At 41.1% G+C, this 20338-nt stretch overlaps 2 protein-coding genes across 3 annotated transcripts; one reads left to right on the top strand and one right to left on the bottom strand.

Moving 5' to 3' along the window:
- eif2a (eukaryotic translation initiation factor 2A) lies at positions 1-15289 on the bottom strand. 2 transcript variants are annotated; one of them, XR_014569703.1, is made up of 18 exons: positions 15238-15289; positions 14815-14884; positions 13795-13866; positions 13427-13545; positions 11883-11982; positions 10409-10491; positions 9217-9290; positions 8918-9062; positions 8145-8261; positions 7647-7803; positions 7467-7551; positions 6602-6748; positions 4744-4929; positions 4003-4116; positions 3195-3317; positions 1829-1894; positions 1387-1565; positions 1-1232 (listed from the first exon to the last, which is right to left on the bottom strand). XR_014569703.1 is itself a non-coding variant. In XM_083772597.1 (17 exons), the coding sequence occupies exons 1-17, from the start codon at positions 15263-15265 to the stop codon at positions 1500-1502; spliced, it is 1752 nt and encodes a 583-aa protein (XP_083628723.1). In that variant the 5' UTR covers positions 15266-15289; the 3' UTR covers positions 1-1499. The 2 variants fall into 2 exon arrangements, 1 of the variants encoding a protein (XP_083628723.1); XM_083772597.1 differs by having other exon boundaries at positions 1-1565.
- Positions 15290-15833: 544 nt separating this feature from the next.
- LOC310864679 (stress-associated endoplasmic reticulum protein 1-like) lies at positions 15834-19682 on the top strand. The gene is made up of 3 exons (XM_083773383.1): positions 15834-16041; positions 16311-16383; positions 17807-19682. The coding sequence occupies exons 1-3, from the start codon at positions 15958-15960 to the stop codon at positions 17845-17847; spliced, it is 198 nt and encodes a 65-aa protein (XP_083629509.1). The 5' UTR covers positions 15834-15957; the 3' UTR covers positions 17848-19682.
- The last annotated feature ends 656 nt before the right edge of the window (positions 19683-20338 follow it).

The following is a 20338-nucleotide window of genomic DNA, read 5'->3' as shown; positions in this document are numbered from 1 at the left end:
TCCTGGATATAAAACATTTATTGCATGTTTTATTCAACCATTCAGCATTCAACAAAGGCAATTCGCCTTAAAAAAACAAAACAATAACAAATGGATGAAGAAGTGCTTAAGGACTTTTTGCTGTACTGTTTAAGAATAACATCAGTACTGCAGTGAAGGGCCTGAAACAGGTCTGGATTCAGTTCCCTTCGGGATTTTCTTCTCAATGTAAATACTGACAACCAACCCATGTGGCTCCAAACCAAATTCACGTTTGGCTTCGTATTCAGCAGTTTGAAAGCTTTGGGATTGTGTGTCATTTACAAACCCTATATTTGACACAGCCTCACTTTGCTTCATTATCTGTACATAACATTGCATAGCAATAATGCTCTTATGTTAATTGACCAAACATTGTTGAGTAGACTAGAAACCTTGTATGTCCATCTATCTACGTCCCTCCCCCCCATAAGTGCCCTTTTTTATATTTGTTCATATGACAGTGTCAAAGAAAATAGCACATCTTCAAACTCAATGTGTTGCATTACGGCATTTTTGCCCAAGAGGGACCCTAAGCTGAAAATGGTTCAATCGTCTGTGGTTCTTATATAGAACCAATTAACAATATAAACAAGAGCTTGTGACTAAATAACTAGGATCCATTGGAATACAGTTCCCCCCTCCCCATTTCCTGTTTTGGACATACAAGGTTTCTACCCCACAGTGAAGAAATTACGTTTTAGAATTTAGAACCAGTAGCAGTAAAACCCTCTGGCATCCAAGGGAACCTTGGTTTACGGTTTGTATCATGTGTTTTTTTAACTTCAGCATTTAATGGCAACGCTAGTTACAGCTGAGGATCTCCAGACTAGTGGCCAATATTTATGGTAGATCCGTTCATGAACCCCTGAGGTCAATTTATGGTTTGTGCAAATGTCTTTGACGTTGAAATGTATGAAATTGAGGTCAAAACCACAGAGAACTTCTCAGAGGGTGTACCTCTTGAAAGGTATTCTCTTCCTTGTTTAAAATGTGTAGTGATGTCGATGAATCGCAGACAATATGAACGCTCAAAACATTGTGAGAGATGTAGTGTAATCATGCGCCATTTGACAGTTGTCGCTTAAAGCATAAATTGACCTTTACAGAGATATGTATGCAAAAAAAAAAGAAATCCTATGTTCCACATGGATCTAAACCATCACCTATCAGAGTATCATCCTGACTCCCAACCTGGGGCTCTGGACCCCCACAGGGGCCCTCTAGAGTGCAGACAGGAGCCTCAGTCTAAATTATTGGAACCATTGAGTACCAATAGGAGCAAGGCACCAACACTTCATGGGTTGGGGGTTCTAATTCCCGTGTAGCTGGCGATGTGAGCGTCTTGCTCTAGCCATGATGCCCCGCGGGGGAATAGAACCCACAACCCTGGCGGTGTTGGTGCAGGAGGAAGGTGCAGGTGAGGGTTCAGATACAGCGTTCTGTTGATGCAAAGGAGCAGAGAGGAGGAGACGTACTCCTTACTCTCCCAACTCCAGCTCCTCCAGCTCCTTCAACAGCTGCTCCTCTTTCTGCATCTTCTCCAGCTGGGGAGGAGAAACCACATGGATTAAAGCAAAAATAAATACATTCTCACAACTGACTTTTTGTTAGCTCAAGTCCTGCGATTTGTATAATGGTACGAAAGGATCTCTATGAGCACTGCGACGTGTTGTAAGCTTGCAGTGATTTATTATTACGATTACTGAAATCAGTTGACTGAGAAGTTTAATCCGTAAAACCCATTGGACATGAGAGGAAACTGACCCTCAGAATATTCAGGTCGTTTTTCACACAAGCACACACTGACCTGGTTTAGCTGCAGGGTTTTACCAGAGGCCTTCAACTCCTTCAACTCCTCAATGGCTCTCAGCTTCTGCAAGTCACAAAACAGAAGACATGTAGGGCTTGGCAATTGATAGAATTGTCCATTCAATTCCAATTTTGGCTTTGAATATCATAGTGGAGATTAAGCGACTATTGTGGCGAAGCTGGATTTCGTATCACTCTCGTGATGTTTTGTATTATGAATCCAGTGCAGCACTTACCTTGACAGCAGGGTGCGTTCTCGCCCATCACTACAAACCTAAACTCACTCGCTCCTGTTCTGACATGCAGTACTGTAGGTGGAGGGCATACAGCAAAAGGCCACAAAAAGGCCATTTGTTTCCATCTCAAGCCCGACACACACCGGGTGCGCAGCGACGCGGCACAGGCGTTGTCGCGCGGCAACGCCTGGAAAATAGAACAGTGGCGTATCAGGCGGGCGTGAACGTGAGTCGGACGCCGCCGGTGTGTGATAGCTTCATTGAAAATAACGGAGGAGGCTGTTTTGACGCGCGGCGTTCGCAGACGGTGTGTGCAGCCCTTAACCTGACATGCTGCAGGGCATACAGCGACACGAGAAAGAAAACGTGATAGAAAGGTGCATTTGTTTCTGTCCAAGCACCTGGTACAGTCTTCATTAATGCTCATTTGTTTCTGTCCAAGCACCTGGTACAGTCTTCATTAATGCTCATTTGTTTCTGTCCAAGCACCTGGTACAGTCTTCATTACTGCTCATTGTTTCTGTCCAAGCACCTGGTACAGTCTTCATTAATGCTCATTTGTTTCTGTCCAACCACCTGGTACAGTCTTCATTAATGCTCATTTGTTTCTGTCCAACCACCTGGTACAGTCTTCATTACTGCTCATTGTTTCTGTCCAAGCACCTGGTACAGTCTTCATTAATGCTCATTTGTTTCTGTCCAACCACCTGGTACAGTCTTCATTAATGCTCATTTGTTTCTGTCCAACCACCTGGTACAGTCTTCATTACTGCTCATTGTTTCTGTCCAACCACCTGGTACAGTCTTCATTAATGCTCATTTGTTTCTGTCCAACCACCTGGTACAGTCTTCATTAATGCTCATTTGTTTCTGTCCAACCACCTGGTACAGTCTTCATTAATGCTCATTTGTTTCTGTCCAACCACCTGGTACAGTCTTCATTACTGCTCATTTGTTTCTGTCCAACCACCTGGTACAGTCTTCATTAATGCTCATTTGTTTCTGTCCAACCACCTGGTACAGTCTTCATTAATGCTCATTTGTTTCTGTCCAACCACCTGGTACAGTCTTCATTAATGCTCATTTGTTTCTGTCCAACCACCTGGTACAGTCTTCATTACTGCTCACCTTCTTTACGCTCTTAATCTTCTTGTCTGTCTCCGGGTCACCAGACGTGGGTGCTGCTGATTGGCTGTTTGTGGCGGCAGGGGTGGAGTCAGACGGAGGCTCTGGGGCTTCCAGCTTTGCGTCCTAAAACATTAAACATCATTGTAAAGCTATGCCTACATACTAGTCATCATTTCTTTAGCACATATACCCAGAGGCTGATTTATTGACAGAAATTGTGTTTGTTCACACTTGAAGACCTGTCTAGTGTGTATGCCGTATGTCGCCAAGTTATTCCTGTCTCAGTTCAGGGTTCCCACACATTTTTACCAATGAATTTTCAAAACCTTTCTAGAATATTTAACCCAATTTGGGCCTATATAACAGCCATTCAGCACAATAATGAGACAGGCAATGTAGCAATAATAAAGCATAGAATAATAGAATAGCTATAATTCCATTCCAGATTTTGTGCCAAATGTTTTGCTACACCACCTATCTTAGGGCATAGGATCACGCTGCAGCACGTTGTGAGCTTGTAGATCTGTTATTTTTGTCATGTTCAGTACACATTAGGCTGCAATCACTCTTCCCGTTTGGCAAATAATGACATACGTTACATATTCCGTGCATGTTATCAAAATCAATAGCTAAAAACAATGTATAACAATTTTTCCAGAACCCTTGATCAATTCTAAACCTTTTCCAGGACTGGAAATGTTTTTTTTTCTTATAATTTCAAAATATTTTATGACTGTGGGAACCCTGTCAGTTGTGTGTATACTGCAGACTGTATGTCTTGTGTGTATACTGTGTAATTGAGTGTGACCTGTCGAGCAGCTTTCCTGGCCTCTCGTTTCTTCTGGTTCTTCAGAGCAGCTTTGGAAGGTTGGTTGTCTCCAGCCGCTCCACCACGCATGTTCTGAGGGGGCTCCTCCTCATGCTGAGACACACACACACGCACGCACACAAGTCAGTTATTTGCCAGACAAAATGTTGTTGTTTGAGGGACAACAGGGTGTAGGATACTGGACAAACATTGTGGGCCCTATCTTGCCCTTACCCCTTTATCCTAAAGGTATTTTCCATTTTTGAGTGGTGCAACAACTCCAAGGAACAGCAATGTCTGTGTTAAACTGTTAACCTATGTGTGTGACTACTGACTATGAGTACTAGTAGGGGCAAAAGTGGCGCTGTTGTGCCAGAAACAGAGAGAGAGAGATAGTGCTGCACTATTGCCTGCTAATGAGAGACAGACAGAGAGAGAGGGGGGGGGGTGATTTTTTACTATTTTGAAAAACCTTTTAAAATAGTTCAACTAGCCGATCTACATCGATAGGTTGTGACTCTGAGCTCGTAGATCAGCTATTTTAACTATTTTAAAAGGTTTTTCAAAATAGTGAAAAATGGCAAATAGGTTTAGGGATAAGGCGTAAGGGGATGGCGTAAGATATAGCCCAAAGTGTATAGGATGTGATCAGGCCATGTTGTGGGAAAGGGCACACGCGTGCGGTGTTATAGACCAACCAACACAACACAACACAGCCTATCCGATTATGCTCCTCCTCACCAGTTTGGAGCTGGCTGTGACTGGTTGGTTGCGTAGCGCTGGTGGCCTGTAGGCCTGTGCTGGCTTGGCCTCCGTGCTGCCCAGGTCACTGGGGGCGGCTGTGTACTTGACCGGTCGCTCAGGGAACACGTTGTCTGGGAAGGACTGCCACAGGACCTGCCACAGCTCCGCACCTTGTGGGGTTTCCTGGAAAACGCCACAAAACCTCCTGTTACACAGAATCCTTCAACTGATCTACAGATGAACAAGAGTTAAAACACTGCTCAACACCCTCCGCTCCGTTGTTCAAGGGGAATTTAACATACATTGGGGAGAAAACTAAAATGCATTGGAAACCTGTCGTTGCACCCCGGCACTGTGGGGCCAGTGCCAACAGAATGCACGAAAAAAGGCAGCGAAGAAGACTCCGTGAACGGAAAGTAGTAAATCGGCCATTTTCGAGCCACCGTGGATTCCTTTCTCTAGCGTTAGAAAGGCTAATATGCTAACCGGGGGGTTGCGCTAATATTTTATTGAGCTCCTAACATCGTCCCACCACCAATCTGAGCCTCAATACCAAGAAAAGGCTGCTAAGATTGTGCGTGTAATCTATGTGCACAGAGTTTTGGGATTTCAATGACGTCACAAGTAACGTTGCCTAGCGACTAATCCATTAATATTAATCCATTCTGTATTAATATTCTTTTAACATTTCTCGTGTTCTCACGTTTGGCACTGGAGGGTTTAATACCTAAACACGAGATTTCTCGAACATAGATTGTGTTAATGTTTGTTCAGTTTTTGAGCGGTGCCTCCGCTCCATTACGGAGCTATGTGTGTCTAGGGTTGGGATTCGGAACCGGGTCCGTTTCAGACCCGGTTCCGACATTGCGGATCCGGAGCCGGTTCCATCATTTTTTTATTAACGGTTCCCCAAACGGATCTCATCAGTCGTCATTTAGCTCCGATGTGTCTATGCGTTAACTATAGAGACATGAATGAAATAAAAATTTAATTTGTCTGCACTTATTTTTTACAACTTATAAGCAACTCAACTGCTTTTGTGATTTGGCTCTAAATTAATCGTGCAACTGTTGAGAGCCCAGCCACTGGCAGCCAGGTGCATAGATTGATGACTTTATAAACAGAAACAAGCACAGGAACGTAGCCTACAGTTCACTACAAGGTCTGCTAAAAGGATTTTATAACCCAAGAAAGCACCATGGCGTGTTTCCATTAGGGTAACCATTAGGGTCCTTCATATTCAATTAATCTGAATATTAAAAACACAACATTTGTCATCAGAACAATATCATTATTGCAATGTGTACTGTATATTTAATATGCAGTACAAATTGCAACAATGATATTGTTGCGGTGGCTAGCTGGTGGTGGTGAAGTTTAAATAATAGTGCCACCTCATAATTGTAAAGTTACAATTATGTAAATTGCAATTACAATAATTTAATTTGTGTTTATTATGTACTTGGTTAGGTTAGTTATAATATAAGCATAATGTATGTCAGAAAAAAGGGGGGGGGAAATAATATTAGGATCCGTTAAGAACGGGAACCATTAAGAGGGATCCGGTAAGGTTCCGGAACGGTTAAGATCCTAACGAATCCCAACCCTATGTGTGTCCCTACTGTATGTATGTGTATGCTTCCGTCCCAGCATGGAAAGCTGCACCACGATAACTCCGTCACCGTCATTTCTCGACCGTTTCGGACGCGGGGCGGCTCTCCGGAACCATGCCGGCCCCCTGGGCGCGTTCCTGGGGGTCTGGATGTTGCGGGGAACCCCCGGAGACCCCCACGCGGTACAGTTGCACTGCTCACTTCACACTTCACACAGGTGTGTGTTTTAGTGTTATCATTACCTGCTGGTAGAGAACAGAGCCGGTGTAGTGCCAGATCTTGTAACCATTAGACACGCGTAACCGTGGAGCGCAGGTTGCCGTGACAACGTGCTCGCCGTCTGGACACCAGGAGAAGAAGGTACAGTCGGGAGTCTGGGGCTTACAAACCTGCGTACAGCAATACATACATGACATTACTGCACATGTCAATACATACAGACAGTACAATGAAACCAGACTTGTATATACAGTACATTAATATGTACATGTGGTGATGTGCATACATTAATACATACTGCATATATCCATACATAAATAATACTGCATACATAAATACATACAGTACATGATATATTACTGCATCACAGGACACACCCCCCTCATCTAGAGTGAGTGGCAAAACATTCAGTAGTTTGGAGCATTGGAGTTTGGAAGCGCTCATTGGAAATCACTCAGCGGTCCTGCGTGCCACCTTGTTTCTAAATTGCACACAATGCAGGAGGCAGCAGGACGTTTCGATATTTAAAACGAGTGCTTCCAAACTCTTGACACTTACAAAAATAATCACCTGCACTGAATTTCTTGACAGAAAGTAGTTCATATGTCTATGGTGGATTTTTATTAAACAAAAACTTAATTCAAGCTTTCCGTACAGCTGCATTGTTGGTGAATTTAACGTTGTTTAATACAATCAGAAAGGACTTTTGTGTTTGGATGTATATGGGCTGTCAAGACAGAAAGTTGAGTTAACATCCGGGTACGGTGAAGTCACGCGCAGAGCCTCTATGTATAAATGCATACAGTACATATTACTGCAGTGCAAACATAGAAACCTGCATACATCAATACATACATGATATTAGACAGGTTGTCTGTACTTTGTCACCTGTTTGTATTTCTTGACATCCCAAACCTCCATCTGTCCTCTCAAGTTCCCAAACCCAGCTAACACCAAGATATGACCCTGAGGACTGGACAGAATCAACAACACCTTCAATAGTAAGAATTAGAATGAAGAAGACAAAAAAAAAGAAGACGAAGAGGAGCCAGCGTTTCATTTCCTCACCTGTAGTAGGCAGCGTTTCTGGATCCGGTGCCGAAGTCAAACACAGGGTCACATTTGAGGTTAAAGACAGTGGCCTTGGCCGGCATGAAGCCATAAACCACACAGAACTCTGACGAGTTTGGATTCCACACCACGTCATATATAGGACCGTTCTTAGCTGTAAGATAGACACACATGCCACACCACGTCATATATAGGACCGTTCTTAGCTGGAAGAAACACATACACTCTGACCACACCACGTCATATATAGGACCGTTCTTAGCTGGAAGATGGAGAGACACATTTTTCCTCATGCGATTATCTCCACTCTATCATTCCTCTTTTTGGTCGTGTAACAAAAAGGAATGGCACGGCCGTTTGACTCGCGAACTCCGAGCGAACGGCACATACATATTCTGACTGTGACTACATAAAAGGTAAGGACAAACTAAACTAAATAATCATTTACTCTTGGCAGTGAAAGTGGTTAAAGTGCAGCAGTGTGTGTGTACTAACGTAGTTGGACCACAGCACTCTCTCCATTGACAGCCACGTAGTGCAGACCCTGCTCTCCGTAGTATGACGCTCCGGTCTTATCCACCTCGGTGCTCGTTGACACCAACACCGCTGATGCTGCAACACACAGACACAGACACACACATTGTCTTTGTGTGAATTTCTTTTTTTTAACTTGTTTATTGCCATTATAAAATCATTTACAGGCAGTTTCATTTCATATTACAGAACATGTTCCTTTTCTCTCCGTTTTTTGTGTGTACAAGTAAAATAAATGACATTACAAGAAAAAGAAAGAAAACAAAACAAAAATACATGGTAATATATAGTATAGTATTGTTTGCCTTGAGAGTGCCTTGGGGATAATTACATAATTACTTTACTTTTCACTGTGATACGAGAGGTTTTTAATTTAGGGTATTTATATTTTTTGTTTTTAATTTAGTGTATCTGGGCAGCGTCATTTGTAGATTCTGCTTCCAGATATTCTGCCACTAACTCCCATCTCTTTTTGAAGTAAGGAAGCTTCATTTGAAGCTGGGCTGTCATGTATTCCATCTTATATATTTGTTTTTTTTTGTGTGAATTTCTAAAACGATATCTATATTTATAGTTATAGTGCTTGGTGTGACTGACCGGCCCTTTGTAATGCCATAATTATACCTCAAATACAAATTGTATAGCAGTGAAACTATTCCTTGTACTGGAGTTCTATAGGTTTGTGCCGGAACAATCATGTGTGGATACTAGTGACTAATCTTTGAAACACAAACCTTTTTTGTTCCACAGCATGGACACTCTGTCTCCTTTGAAGAAGCTCTTGTTGGCCAGGGCTGCAGACGGACCTCCAAAGTTGGGGTACTGATAGAGACGCACGAAGGACGGGGACCCCTTCACACCTGGAACATACACCGCCACCTACAGGACGTAACACCACATTACATCACTTCACACGGTTACAATGAGGGCTGTCACGAGTCCGCGACTGATTGTCATGCAAATATTTGCTACTAGCCAAGAGATTATAATGTAATAATTGTGACAGGCCTAGTTACAATGTATGTTGTCCTACCTTACTGGGATGTCCTCCTGGTGACAGAACAAAGTCTGACACCTTCTGCATGTGAAGCTTGTTGGCGATGGTGTCTGAGAACACAGGTAGTAACAGTTACCGTTACAATACTAGTACAATGGGATATAAACCCGGTCTTTTAATTAAATGGATCATCACAATTTAGGCATTTAGCAGAAACTTTTAAATTATATGAAAATGATCACATAAATAGAATGTAGAGAGGAACTATAGTGGATATAGTGGCCCTCATTTATCAATGGAATGTAGCTTATTTTTTAGAAGTGGGATTTATCAAGCAATCCTATACAGCAAATCCTAGCGTACATTTGGTCTGAGCTTTGATAAATCTTACGGTTGAAACAGACAGTCAAATAACACACCCTTAACCCAATCCAAGGAACGACAGGTACGTTTTAAGCAGTATAAGTATAACCCCCTGTTTTTCTTTTCCTTTTTTTCTTTTCAAAACTTTTTTTTTGTTTTACAATAGAAACGCTGGCCGCTGCGTTTCTATTGTAGTGTACTGGCATGGATTGTGTTTTAATGCTGCTCGCATGTCTACGATAGAACAACAAGTCAGAATGTCACACTAGTGGAATGATAAATTCAGACAATTGTGGTGATCTTGCCGTACGACCATTATTTGTCTACTACACCACTTCGATAAATTAATTTGTCTAAACCACATGCCATCTAAATAACATTATGTGCCTTGTAACTATTATGCCACCAGGTAAACAGTAGGCTAGGCTCCGCCTATGCTTTCTATGGCATAGATAGCTCCCATCCTGCCGGAAGAATCTAGACGCAGCTGCGCGACATGAGACTAATTAATTAAAGCGACAGAGAGTGTGTGTGTGTATGGGTGTGCGTCAATTTTAACAAAGGTGCAGACGATCAGAAATCAGCAGAGTGATCAAAGTTGGCGCTACTGTATGCCGTATTGAAGTGGACTTGGTCCCAGACTTTCTTTTTTCTCCCTGGAAATAAAAACGTCTGGGTTTCCGAGGCTAGGTAAAGAGTGACTCAAGCATCCGTCTTGTAAATAATATGCTATCTAAATCACAATCTTAACACGGTTATTTTATTTCCAGTATATAATAATATTTGATATAGTTCTATAGTCTTTTCTATGACTCTATAGTCCTGTAATAGGTATATATCAATACAACTCTAGGTTGTCTCTTACTGAAGTCGTTGTTCTCATAGAAGTGGAGTTCATTGTTGACGCTCCGCACAGCAATCTTCTCGTCATCTGACCAACTGGGACACCTGAGAAAATAACACACCATACAATAACACACTGTACAATAACATAACATAACATAACAGATCATAAAATAACACTCTTCTTAAAAACAACATACGGTGAGACACCATACAGTAATAACACACATACAATAACAACACCATTATGATAACATCCCATTATTAAAATAACATACAATAGCACATCATGCAATTGCATAAGGTCTCTGTCAGGTGGAAACCTCATATGTCCAAAACAGTTACTTTTCAGGATTCAAATAAAAAAAATAGCAAAAGTAGCAGATTGACTAGCACAGTTGCAACTTGTGGATCTAGGACTACAACTTTTGATGCATTTGTGACGCTGTTGTATGATCAAGTAGGGTGTTAATTTAGAAAAACAAACACAATATGGAGATAAGAGTATTTTCTTTTTTTTTTATCTCCGCTATTTGAACATCTTCAGAAAGGCTTTCCGAACAACAGTTCTGACAGAGAGTCAGGACATCTAGAGTAGGGCTGACCCAAAAAAAACGATTAATCGATGTTCAATCGATACGCACGGGAATCGATTTTTTTATTTTGAATCGAATAGTCATTCAAAAAAAAGCGGCCGCTTTTGGTCCGCGAGACGGCCCCATTTGGTCCGCGAGCCATGCTCGCGCCTCGCAGCACCGCAACGCCTCCTCCCCTCTCCCCTCACTCAAGGAAGGAAGTCAACACAGCAGCCTGCAGTCATGCCGCCACAAAATAAATCTAAAGTGTTGTTGCATTTTAGAATATGCAAGGAGAACAAAGAACAAGTGGACAGTGTCAACTATGTGACAAGAAATGGCGTATCACATACGGGATGGCCCAAGTGGGGCGAAAAATCCGTGGCGAAATTTCACGCATGAGACAGGGGGAAAAGCCCCTGACCTCCTAGGCTCCGAGGGACTTCCAGGCGCGCTAATTTGAGCCGCGGTCAATAATCCACACTTTTCTACCCCAAGAAAGAGCCTTGTCGGAAGGGTCTGAGAGCGGCGTAGACCGCGGCGCAAATTAGCGCGCCTGGAGCTCCAGGACTGGTGCTTTTTTTGGTGTTTTCACATCTGAGTTTCAATCGGAAGAGAAGCTAAATCCCTACATTTTCTGGATTATAGGCTATATATATTTCTTTTTGAGAGGTAATGCCTGTGTCAGGCAGTTGACTTGTTACGGTCGGATGTTTTATTAAGCCTAATTATTTGTGCGTCACTGCTTTCATGAAGGCTGCAACAGTTGTTGCTTCAATGCTTATCATTTTAAATAAATGAGATCAATCCAAGCATGCCTTTCTCTCCGCTATTGTTTAAGGTGCGCGCCTCGCCTCGCATCGCACAAAACACACACCACAACACAAGTGACATCACCGTCAACAATAGCAGTGTTCTCACCATAAATCAACCTTCTTCTGAAAAAGAGCCTTGAGGTTGCTGCCTGTCTCTAGGTCCCACAGCTGAAGGTTGGGGTCCCCCTGTGCACTCTCCTGGCTCTCTGAGAGAGAGAGAGAGAGAGAGAGAGAGAGAGAGAGAGAGAGAGACAGACACACACACACACACACACACACACACACACACACACACACACACACACACACACACACACACACACACACACAATTTAGGCATTTAGCAGAAGCTCTTAATCCAGAGCGATTTACAATAAGCAATAACAAAAAAGCATGGCAATACATCACAATAAAAAGTTATCATGAAACATGCGTAAGAACATAACAGTGGAATATCTATATAATGAAAAACTATACATACTATGAAGTGCCTATGACTACACAAAATGCAATTCTAGTGCCGTCTACGTAACATGCTATAACTCTGTATAAAATGCTATCTTTAGTCCACACACAACACACATACACACACACAGTATGACACCACAAACCAACAGTGTCTACTGTTTTTGATCATTGACCAGTAGGTCAATGACCAGAAGAGAAACCACAAACGCAGTACCCCGCTGTGTACCAAAATAATTGTGACGTGCACATGGTACGGAACGAAACGGTGCACACGAATGCACACTAGAGCACGTCCCCCTAGATTTAAGACAATCTAGGGGGACCTAACCTCGTGTCACCAGACTTTCCAAGATGCACCAAGTACCCAGTGCTGAGTGGTCTAGGTTTACTGGCGATCACCATTACACCACTGGTTAGGAATAAGTTAAGCTTACCAGTCATTAGTCCTACAACTACAACCTATCTTAAACCCTCACCCTAACCTCCCACAGGGCAGCACACCTAAACCTAACCCATGTCTAACCAATGACTAGTCTAAACTAAGTATGCAACCCATTTACTGAGGTTACGTTAAGGAATAAGGTTTGGTTTAGGGAAATCATAGTTTTACTGAGGTTATGTTTAATAGGTTTTTTCCCTCTAGGGGAACGGTATTTTAATGACGTCACATACACACGCACCTACATAATGATTATGATTAATATAAATTTTACTTAGGTTTATAGGTGTATAAATAGTAGTAAGAAACATGTTTGTATAGGAATAGACTATTCTTTGTAAATCTTCTCAAGGAATGCCTTGAATTATACTAAAATATTGTTTAAAATGCTGTGTTGCTTACCGTGTATGTGAGGTGTGACGATACATTTGCACACATGTTATGAAAAGTAGCCATTTGGGGTTCCCATTTACTTGAATCGAGGGGGATACATGTTTGCGTGCACATCCGTAACATACCTGTGCATGGCATTGGCTGCATGCGAGTGAAAAAGTACTACTGAAACGCTGTGTGCCCTGCATAGCGACCAAAACACCACTGGTCATGTTTAGGGATAAGGTTAGATTTAGGCATAGTTTTACTCAGGTTACGTTTTGGAATACCTGGTGGCGACTGTTCAGAGGCCGCTGGATTTGACCCGGGACGAGCGTTCTTGTGTTCAGTGTCTACTGGTATATACTTACTGGTGTAGGGTTGCCAGGTAGCTAGGATGGCATTGAGGGGGGAGAACTCCAGTTGGGATGTTTTAGGCAGGTCAAAGGTCGAAACCACTGACCCATCAGACACCTTCACCACATTTACCCTGGCAACACAGACATAAAACTGTTTATTGTCGTTTATGCGGTCTTGACAAGGTGTCATTTGGAAAAGGTGGTGCTGCTAAGTGATATTGTTTTATGTGTTGCATGATAGCTCTACTGTATTCTTATAATAATCATCTCTGAACATATAACCATACTGGATAAAAGAAAAGGAAAATCTGTTTAAAAATAATTAGTTAAATAAATGAAATGACGTGGCTAAAACCAGACAGAGGTTGTAGGTCAGTTACTTGTCTCCGTTGCACCATCCAAACAAGGAGCCGTCTTTACTGAAGGTCACATGTCTGCTCTTTCTGTCGTCCCTGGAAACAACACAATCACACCCCTGACTAATAAAATAAATACAAATACATATATATTCTACGATATCTATCGATCTGTGTACCACCCATCCATCCACATTCATGCAAGCAGTTTGTGATGCATTTGATTATATGAAAAAGTGATAGATAGATAGATAGATAGATAGATAGATAGATAGATAGATAGATAGATAGATAGATAGAGATAGATAGGGCACACAGAAAGAAACATTAATGGATGGATTAAATTCAATCAATGACATGGAGCGTCATAGTAATGCAAAATGTGTTAATACAGCATCACAATCATTTTAACCACTATATCTATTTATGTTGGCAATAAAAAAATAGCAGGTTTACAAGCTCACATCGCATAATTTCGTGCCGTGCTGCGAGATTGTACATTGGCTATTTTTGATAAACAAATAATGAAAAAAATAACACAAATCTTCTGTTATTGGGGGTCCGTGGCACAAAGCCTTTTCAGATGGGGGTCCGTGACCAAATATATATCAATTGACATTACAAGGTTTGAGAACAATATAGACTATAGAGAACATAACGTAATGTATAGTCTAATAGTCTAATCCTGTATTATTTGAAAGCAATGCTGCACCTTATGTACAAGTTACTTTAGTTACAAATCCATATCGGTCTTAAAAGAAAACGCTGCTAAATTATATAGATGCACTTTACACCTTTGTACTTTCCTTGTGTATGTATGTTTTTTAATGTTTTTTTTCCTAATGTAAGGTACTGTTTGCTTGTTTTGTTTTACCGTATGTGGGGACTGCAGATGAAAATTAGCATTTTTTATAAATCCGGTGTACTGTATTTACATTGCATTTATGTAATGTCCATTAATATGCATTGTCCAGTCTAAATAAACAAATAAAGTAAAGTAAATAAGAAGACAACATGGCCAACACATGGTTCTGTTTATCAAACCTCTGGAAGGTGGGACACTCCTCACAGAGTGGTGGTCCGCAGAGCAATGTGGTCCCATTTGAACCACGCACTGTTGACAGACAGAAACACAAACACACACACACACACACACACACACACACACACACAGAGAGAGAGAGAGAGAGAGAGAGACAGGAATATTAATTTAATATGACTTAAAATCGTATGGTTGCTACTTGAACTGACTTACTAATATATTTCAAACCACGTTGACGGATATGAGTTCAGTTAGTTGGCATATGTACATGATGAAGCCATTCACCAGGCACCAGCATAACAACACCAATTTTGAAACATTTTAATAACGTGATTCCTGCACTACAATCGCATTGTGAACGGGTAAATTACTATGCGACATAAGTGCGATAAAATGTGCTTCTTGGTAGAATTAAAATGCAGCACCTGCAAGAAGGGGAGTGGGAGGCGCCATCTTGGATGTTCCCGGAAGCAGAAGGCCGGCCGAACGGATGTGACGGGGAAAAGGGCGGGGCGGGCGTGTTCTTCAATGCCACATCAGCACATGATAGTATTTTAAATGTTGTTATTCTGCACATTATCACATAATAAACATTATACCGTATTTTAAATGTTGCTATTCTATTATCACATAATATTGTGACGTGTAAAATGTCTTTTAGAAATACAAGTTTATGTTTAATTGCCGTTATAATAAACTACTTATACTGTGCAATTTATCGATGCTCCACGTTCAATAATGTTGCACGCCAGTGACGCCACTATTAAACAAATATAATTGTGTGCAACAAAAAAAGGGTACAAAATTACCTTATGTCTCGTAGTGACACGCCGCAGCTCCGAGCGGGGGAGGAGTTCTAGTTTAGCTTTAAACCTAAATCGCTGATCTACAAGCTCACACCGCGGCGCGGTGCGGCGCGGTGTGAGCTTGTAGATCAGCGATTTTCGGCGACTCGACTTTTTTGTGCGTACGTAGCCTATGCGTGGGGAGGAGCCTACATTAGTGTGTACGTAGACAAGTCTACTGGTCTCTCCCTCTTTAGACCTGCAGCCTCTTTGAGAGCCAGACGACGCTTCAATTATCCATCTAAAAACTTTAATTTAACTTCATTAAAGCAAACTACATCTAAATCTACAGCAGCAAAGATGGTGGCTAAACAGAGGATACGCATGGCCAACGAGAAGATGGCCAAGAACATCACCCAGAGAGGGAACGTGACTAGATCCGCTGTAAGTTCCTCAAATGTAGTTTTTTCTAATTAACTGACATATTTTGAATGCCAGTCAGTATTGTTTAAAAACTACAATGTTGGTTTGTTTTAAATAGAGCATGAGACTTCTGTATAATAAGTATCTTGGAGTATTTTCTCAGCTATACAATCTGAGTTTAAAGTTTGGAAATAAGAATAAAATAAAATCATGGAAATCTAATTTCCAGTATATTATGTGATAGTATATATTCATTCAACTAATGATTCTTCATGTGTTTTCTATGGCAGAGAACCCTGGGAGATGACAAGGGAGTGGGTCCATGGCTCCTGGCTCTGTTCATATTTGTTGTCTGTGGTTCAGGTAAATATTGAATACTGATTCCTTCTTGTCTTCTATAAATTAAGATGTTGAGTGTTTTGTATTTACTAAAAGGCATATACATACATGATCATAATTAATAATTATCGTCTCTGTCGGATGGATTAAAACATTTTCAGGGTTCACTTAAAAAATAGCAGATCTACAAGCTTTTGGATCTGCTATTTTTGACACTTGTGTGATGCTGTAGTATGATCAAGTATTAGTGTTATTTTATGGGGGGGAAAAAACACAAAACGTTAGAATATGGACATAAGAGGTTTCTGCCCAATATCAACACACACAGTAACTACTCTACTTTAAACTAAAGCATAAAAACACTAACAAGCTTGAGACTTTATACCCTTTGAGTCCTGGAAGGTCTGTGTCCGTGTCGCACTGTAAAAATCCTCAGTTTTAATTATTAGACCATCATTCCTGTGTTATATATAAAGGTATATTTTGAGTGGCTATTGAGGACTTCAACGTTATGTAATTGTATGTCTAAATGCAGATGTTGAAGGTATCAAAGTCCATATGTTATCATCTGCCAGCCAGGACCACGATAATCTTTGGTCTCTGTCTCCTCTGAGTGGAATTAGAGATTATATTTCTACCTCTACTGTCTGTGTGTGTGCTCATCAACTGTCTAAACACATACTGTACACAGTGTGTTTGTGCTTGTAGTGTAGGCTACTTTATACTGTACGTGTGAGGGCCAAATGTCCCCACAAATATAGTAGTAGAATTTGAGAAGTAGACATTGTCAGGGAAAAGTTTCCTGGTCCTCACAAGATAAATGGTTGTTTTATGGGGTTTTTTTGTGCTCCAATTACAGTAAAACAAGATCTGCGGGCAACTAAGCATTTCTCAGGGTTGGGGTTAAAAGTGGCAAAAGAAATGGCATTTATAACTTGAGAAATGTCCCACACTACATATGCTCCATATGCAGTAACTTTAATGATGATGTTTCGGCCTTCTGGCAAATTTCAACTAATTTGTTGATTTTGAAGAAGGCCCAAGGCCAAAAAGTCATCTAAATCAACACATTTTGTTAATTTTTAAGAAGGCCTGAAGGCCCGAAACTTCATCATTAACCACTTAAACCCCAGCATCCATATTCTGGGGAAGATTTTAGCTGAAAATAGCAGTTCTTACAAGCTCACAATGAATCGCAACGCTTGTAGATCGGCTATTGTCAGGAGCAAAAATAGAAAAGGCACTTAGTATAGAGCCCTGGGGGGCTCCGGTCATTCAAGTAAAGGAATTAAGTGGTTAAAGTTACTGCATATGGAGCCAGAGTGTGTAACACTTTCTTCCTTTTTAAAGTTTATTCCCAGCACCTCACCACAGCCTTTGGTGTGCATTACCGGCGTTCCTAAAATGATTTCCTCACAATAATAGTCATACGTGTGTGTGTTATCAGCTATCTTCCAGATCATCCAGAGCATCAGGATGGGCATGTAAACGTGACATCATCATCATGGGACGGAAAAAAAGAGACCATCCATTGCTCCACCGACAAGATTACAGCAAATGCCTTGGACCACTGCCATCTTTACACACACAAACGCACCACCAATTCCCAGCTACCCCTCTCCACCCTCCTCCCCTGCCCCAGGCAAACCATTCCTCCTTTGTAAACTTTCCTTCATGCAGGGGTTTTCATTGCGTTTGAACCAGGGCCAGGTTTGTTTCCCAGCCTTTCTAACCTTCAGATCAAAAAAACCACTAAAGCCTTTCTGAGGCCATGAAGATGATGATGACCCAGAAATGAAGGTCCGCGTTCATTTAGGTTCTTTTTGTCCTTTTATATGCTTCCTACAGCTACACACAACTGCCTCAGATTGAGTCTCTCTCTCTACCAGAGAGGAACCGTACCTATATCTACCACACCTCGTCTTATCTAGCCAGTGGTTCTCAAACTGGGGTGTGGGGACCCCCAGGGGTCCTTTAGTGGGGTTGCAGGGGGTCCCCAGTTAAAATCTTAAACAAACTGGAAGTCTCTAATTAAAAAGGTTGATAATCACTGCCTGGTCCAGGATATGTTTCTCCACACATTTGAGGTGCAGCACAAGTTTCAGTCACCTTTAGAGAATTCCTTAACTCCCACAGAATGTGGTTTCTCCACCACGCTCGTGGGAGTTTTGCCGGTTTGACTTCCACACTTTCCAAAAAAAGAAAAATCCAGGAAACTTGTATTTGATCAATTCTCTTTCATACCCGGAGGACAAAAGCTACGGTTTCTTTGAGTTGAACTCGTTACATTCCTATTGTTGTGTCATTTTTAAGGTGTTTCCTAAGAACACCCAGCCACACCCAGCTCTATTGTCCCCTTTGTTTTTCATTAATGCTGAGATGTTCACACAGCAGTGTGTCCATCTTAGTCTCATGTTGTTTGTTGACACTCATTGCTATCTCTGTCTGTGAGTTTGTCAATGAGGAGGAGGATGTATGAATTTGTCTTTATCTCTAATCTCCATCTCTTTGTGTTGCTATGAGTTGTCAAGCCTGATTTAATTATGTGTTAGTGTCGCACACTAAAATAGCAGATCTACAAGCTGCTACAATCTGAAAATAGATATAAGAAATAAAGTGCTTATCAGCACTTCATTACAGCATTACTGCTGTTATTATTACTGATGCTCACATTGTTCTACCTAACATATGAGCTGCCTGCAGGTAATAATAAAAGAAACAAAAGCATTTTATAGTCTATCATGACATGGTGAAAGTTACTTGACTGTAACAAAAACACTGTTTCCATTCACAAGAGCTAGTAGATCGGCTATTTCCGGTGTGCAATGCAATGCACAACCAAGTATAAATTAAGGGTCAGTTTCTCCACATCTCTCTTTCTCTATGAGATGTTATTCTCTTCATCCACACTGGACTGCAGCCTTTATGACCAGGACAGTATTCATACAATAATCTGCTTCCATTTCACCTCCAGTCAGTGTTCCAACACAGAAGTTGTTCTCTGAATGTCAATTTGTTAAAATATTTTATTCAAAGTGCCTAACCGTCAATCAGTTCCTCCAGCAATGTTTATTCCAAACTATAGTCTTGTGCTTTAAAATGGTTGTAAGACCCCAGTATCTGGTGTTTACACCTCTCTATATCTCTTGTCTACACAGTAGCCTATATTTGTTTGTGTTGTATCTTACTTGACAGAATTCATGTCTCTTGCGAACGGGAGGATTTGAATGTAGGGAGGTGGCAGACTGCACTGTGTGTGGTCTCCACCTCTCTGTCAAAATAAACATGTTTACATAATGAAATAAATGCTTGTTGAAGAATTATCGTTGTGTATGATTGTCTGTTACTGAAAAATAATCATAAGTGAATTATATACTGAAGAAACATTAGGTCATGGACATGAAGGAGCTTTATGCATGCACAATAATAAAACAGATAAATAGATTAATAATGGTTTGTTCACTTAATCACTAGTGATGGTGCAGCAGGTAGAAGCTAAAATGCACACTATAATATATAGATTAATAGCTGTGTTTGTACACTAGGTGGCGACATAGACCAAACGTACTTAGACTCGCTCTCGAAAGAGCATCTACAGGCTACACAAACATTACATTCAGATTGACACAGAATGGAGAATTTTACTTAAGTCATGATGATGTACGATGATAAGAGCGCCCCTCACTTCACACGGATGTGATTTTTTTTACTGTGATGATTTCCTTTTTTTTGTACGTCATGTAATGTTCTGATTAATTGAACATGGAGGACCTTTATGTAAATACGTATTTTTTTGTATTTACCTGTAATTCCGTTTGAAATGTACTGTACCCATTCTGCATAGTGCATACTATTTTTTGCATAGTGCATACTATTATTTTTTACTACTGTGAAATAAAATGTTCAATCGATCAATCAAGCGCGGTTTCACATTTTAAATTACGCACACCCACGTGGCCTTTGTTGTGGCTCGCTCATT

Source organism: Protomyctophum parallelum, assembly GCF_964188405.1.
Source record: "Protomyctophum parallelum genome assembly, chromosome: 9".
Classification (NCBI taxonomy): domain Eukaryota; kingdom Metazoa; phylum Chordata; class Actinopteri; order Myctophiformes; family Myctophidae; genus Protomyctophum; species Protomyctophum parallelum.
The sequence above is the reverse complement of the archived record's forward strand: the minus strand, read 5'-3'. Positions and strand labels throughout refer to the sequence as shown.

What these genes read in the sequence shown, in the direction of transcription:
- eif2a (XM_083772597.1), bottom strand. Translation starts at nt 15,265, where the DNA reads ATGGCGCCTCCCACTCCCCTTCTTGCAG. An exon ending in CAGAAGAAGGTTGATTTATG is followed by an intron (nt 10,492 to 11,882) that starts GTGAGAACACTG and finishes TTATTTTCTCAG; the next exon opens with GTGTCCCAGTTGGTCAGATG. An exon ending in ATGTCAAGAAATACAAACAG is followed by an intron (nt 6,749 to 7,466) that starts GTGACAAAGTAC and finishes TGCTGTACGCAG; the next exon opens with GTTTGTAAGCCCCAGACTCC.
- LOC310864679 (XM_083773383.1), top strand. Translation starts at nt 15,958, where the DNA reads ATGGTGGCTAAACAGAGGATACGCATGGCCAACGAGAAGATGGCCAAG. An exon ending in GGAACGTGACTAGATCCGCT is followed by an intron (nt 16,042 to 16,310) that starts GTAAGTTCCTCA and finishes TTTCTATGGCAG; the next exon opens with AGAACCCTGGGAGATGACAA. An exon ending in ATTTGTTGTCTGTGGTTCAG is followed by an intron (nt 16,384 to 17,806) that starts GTAAATATTGAA and finishes GTGTGTTATCAG; the next exon opens with CTATCTTCCAGATCATCCAG.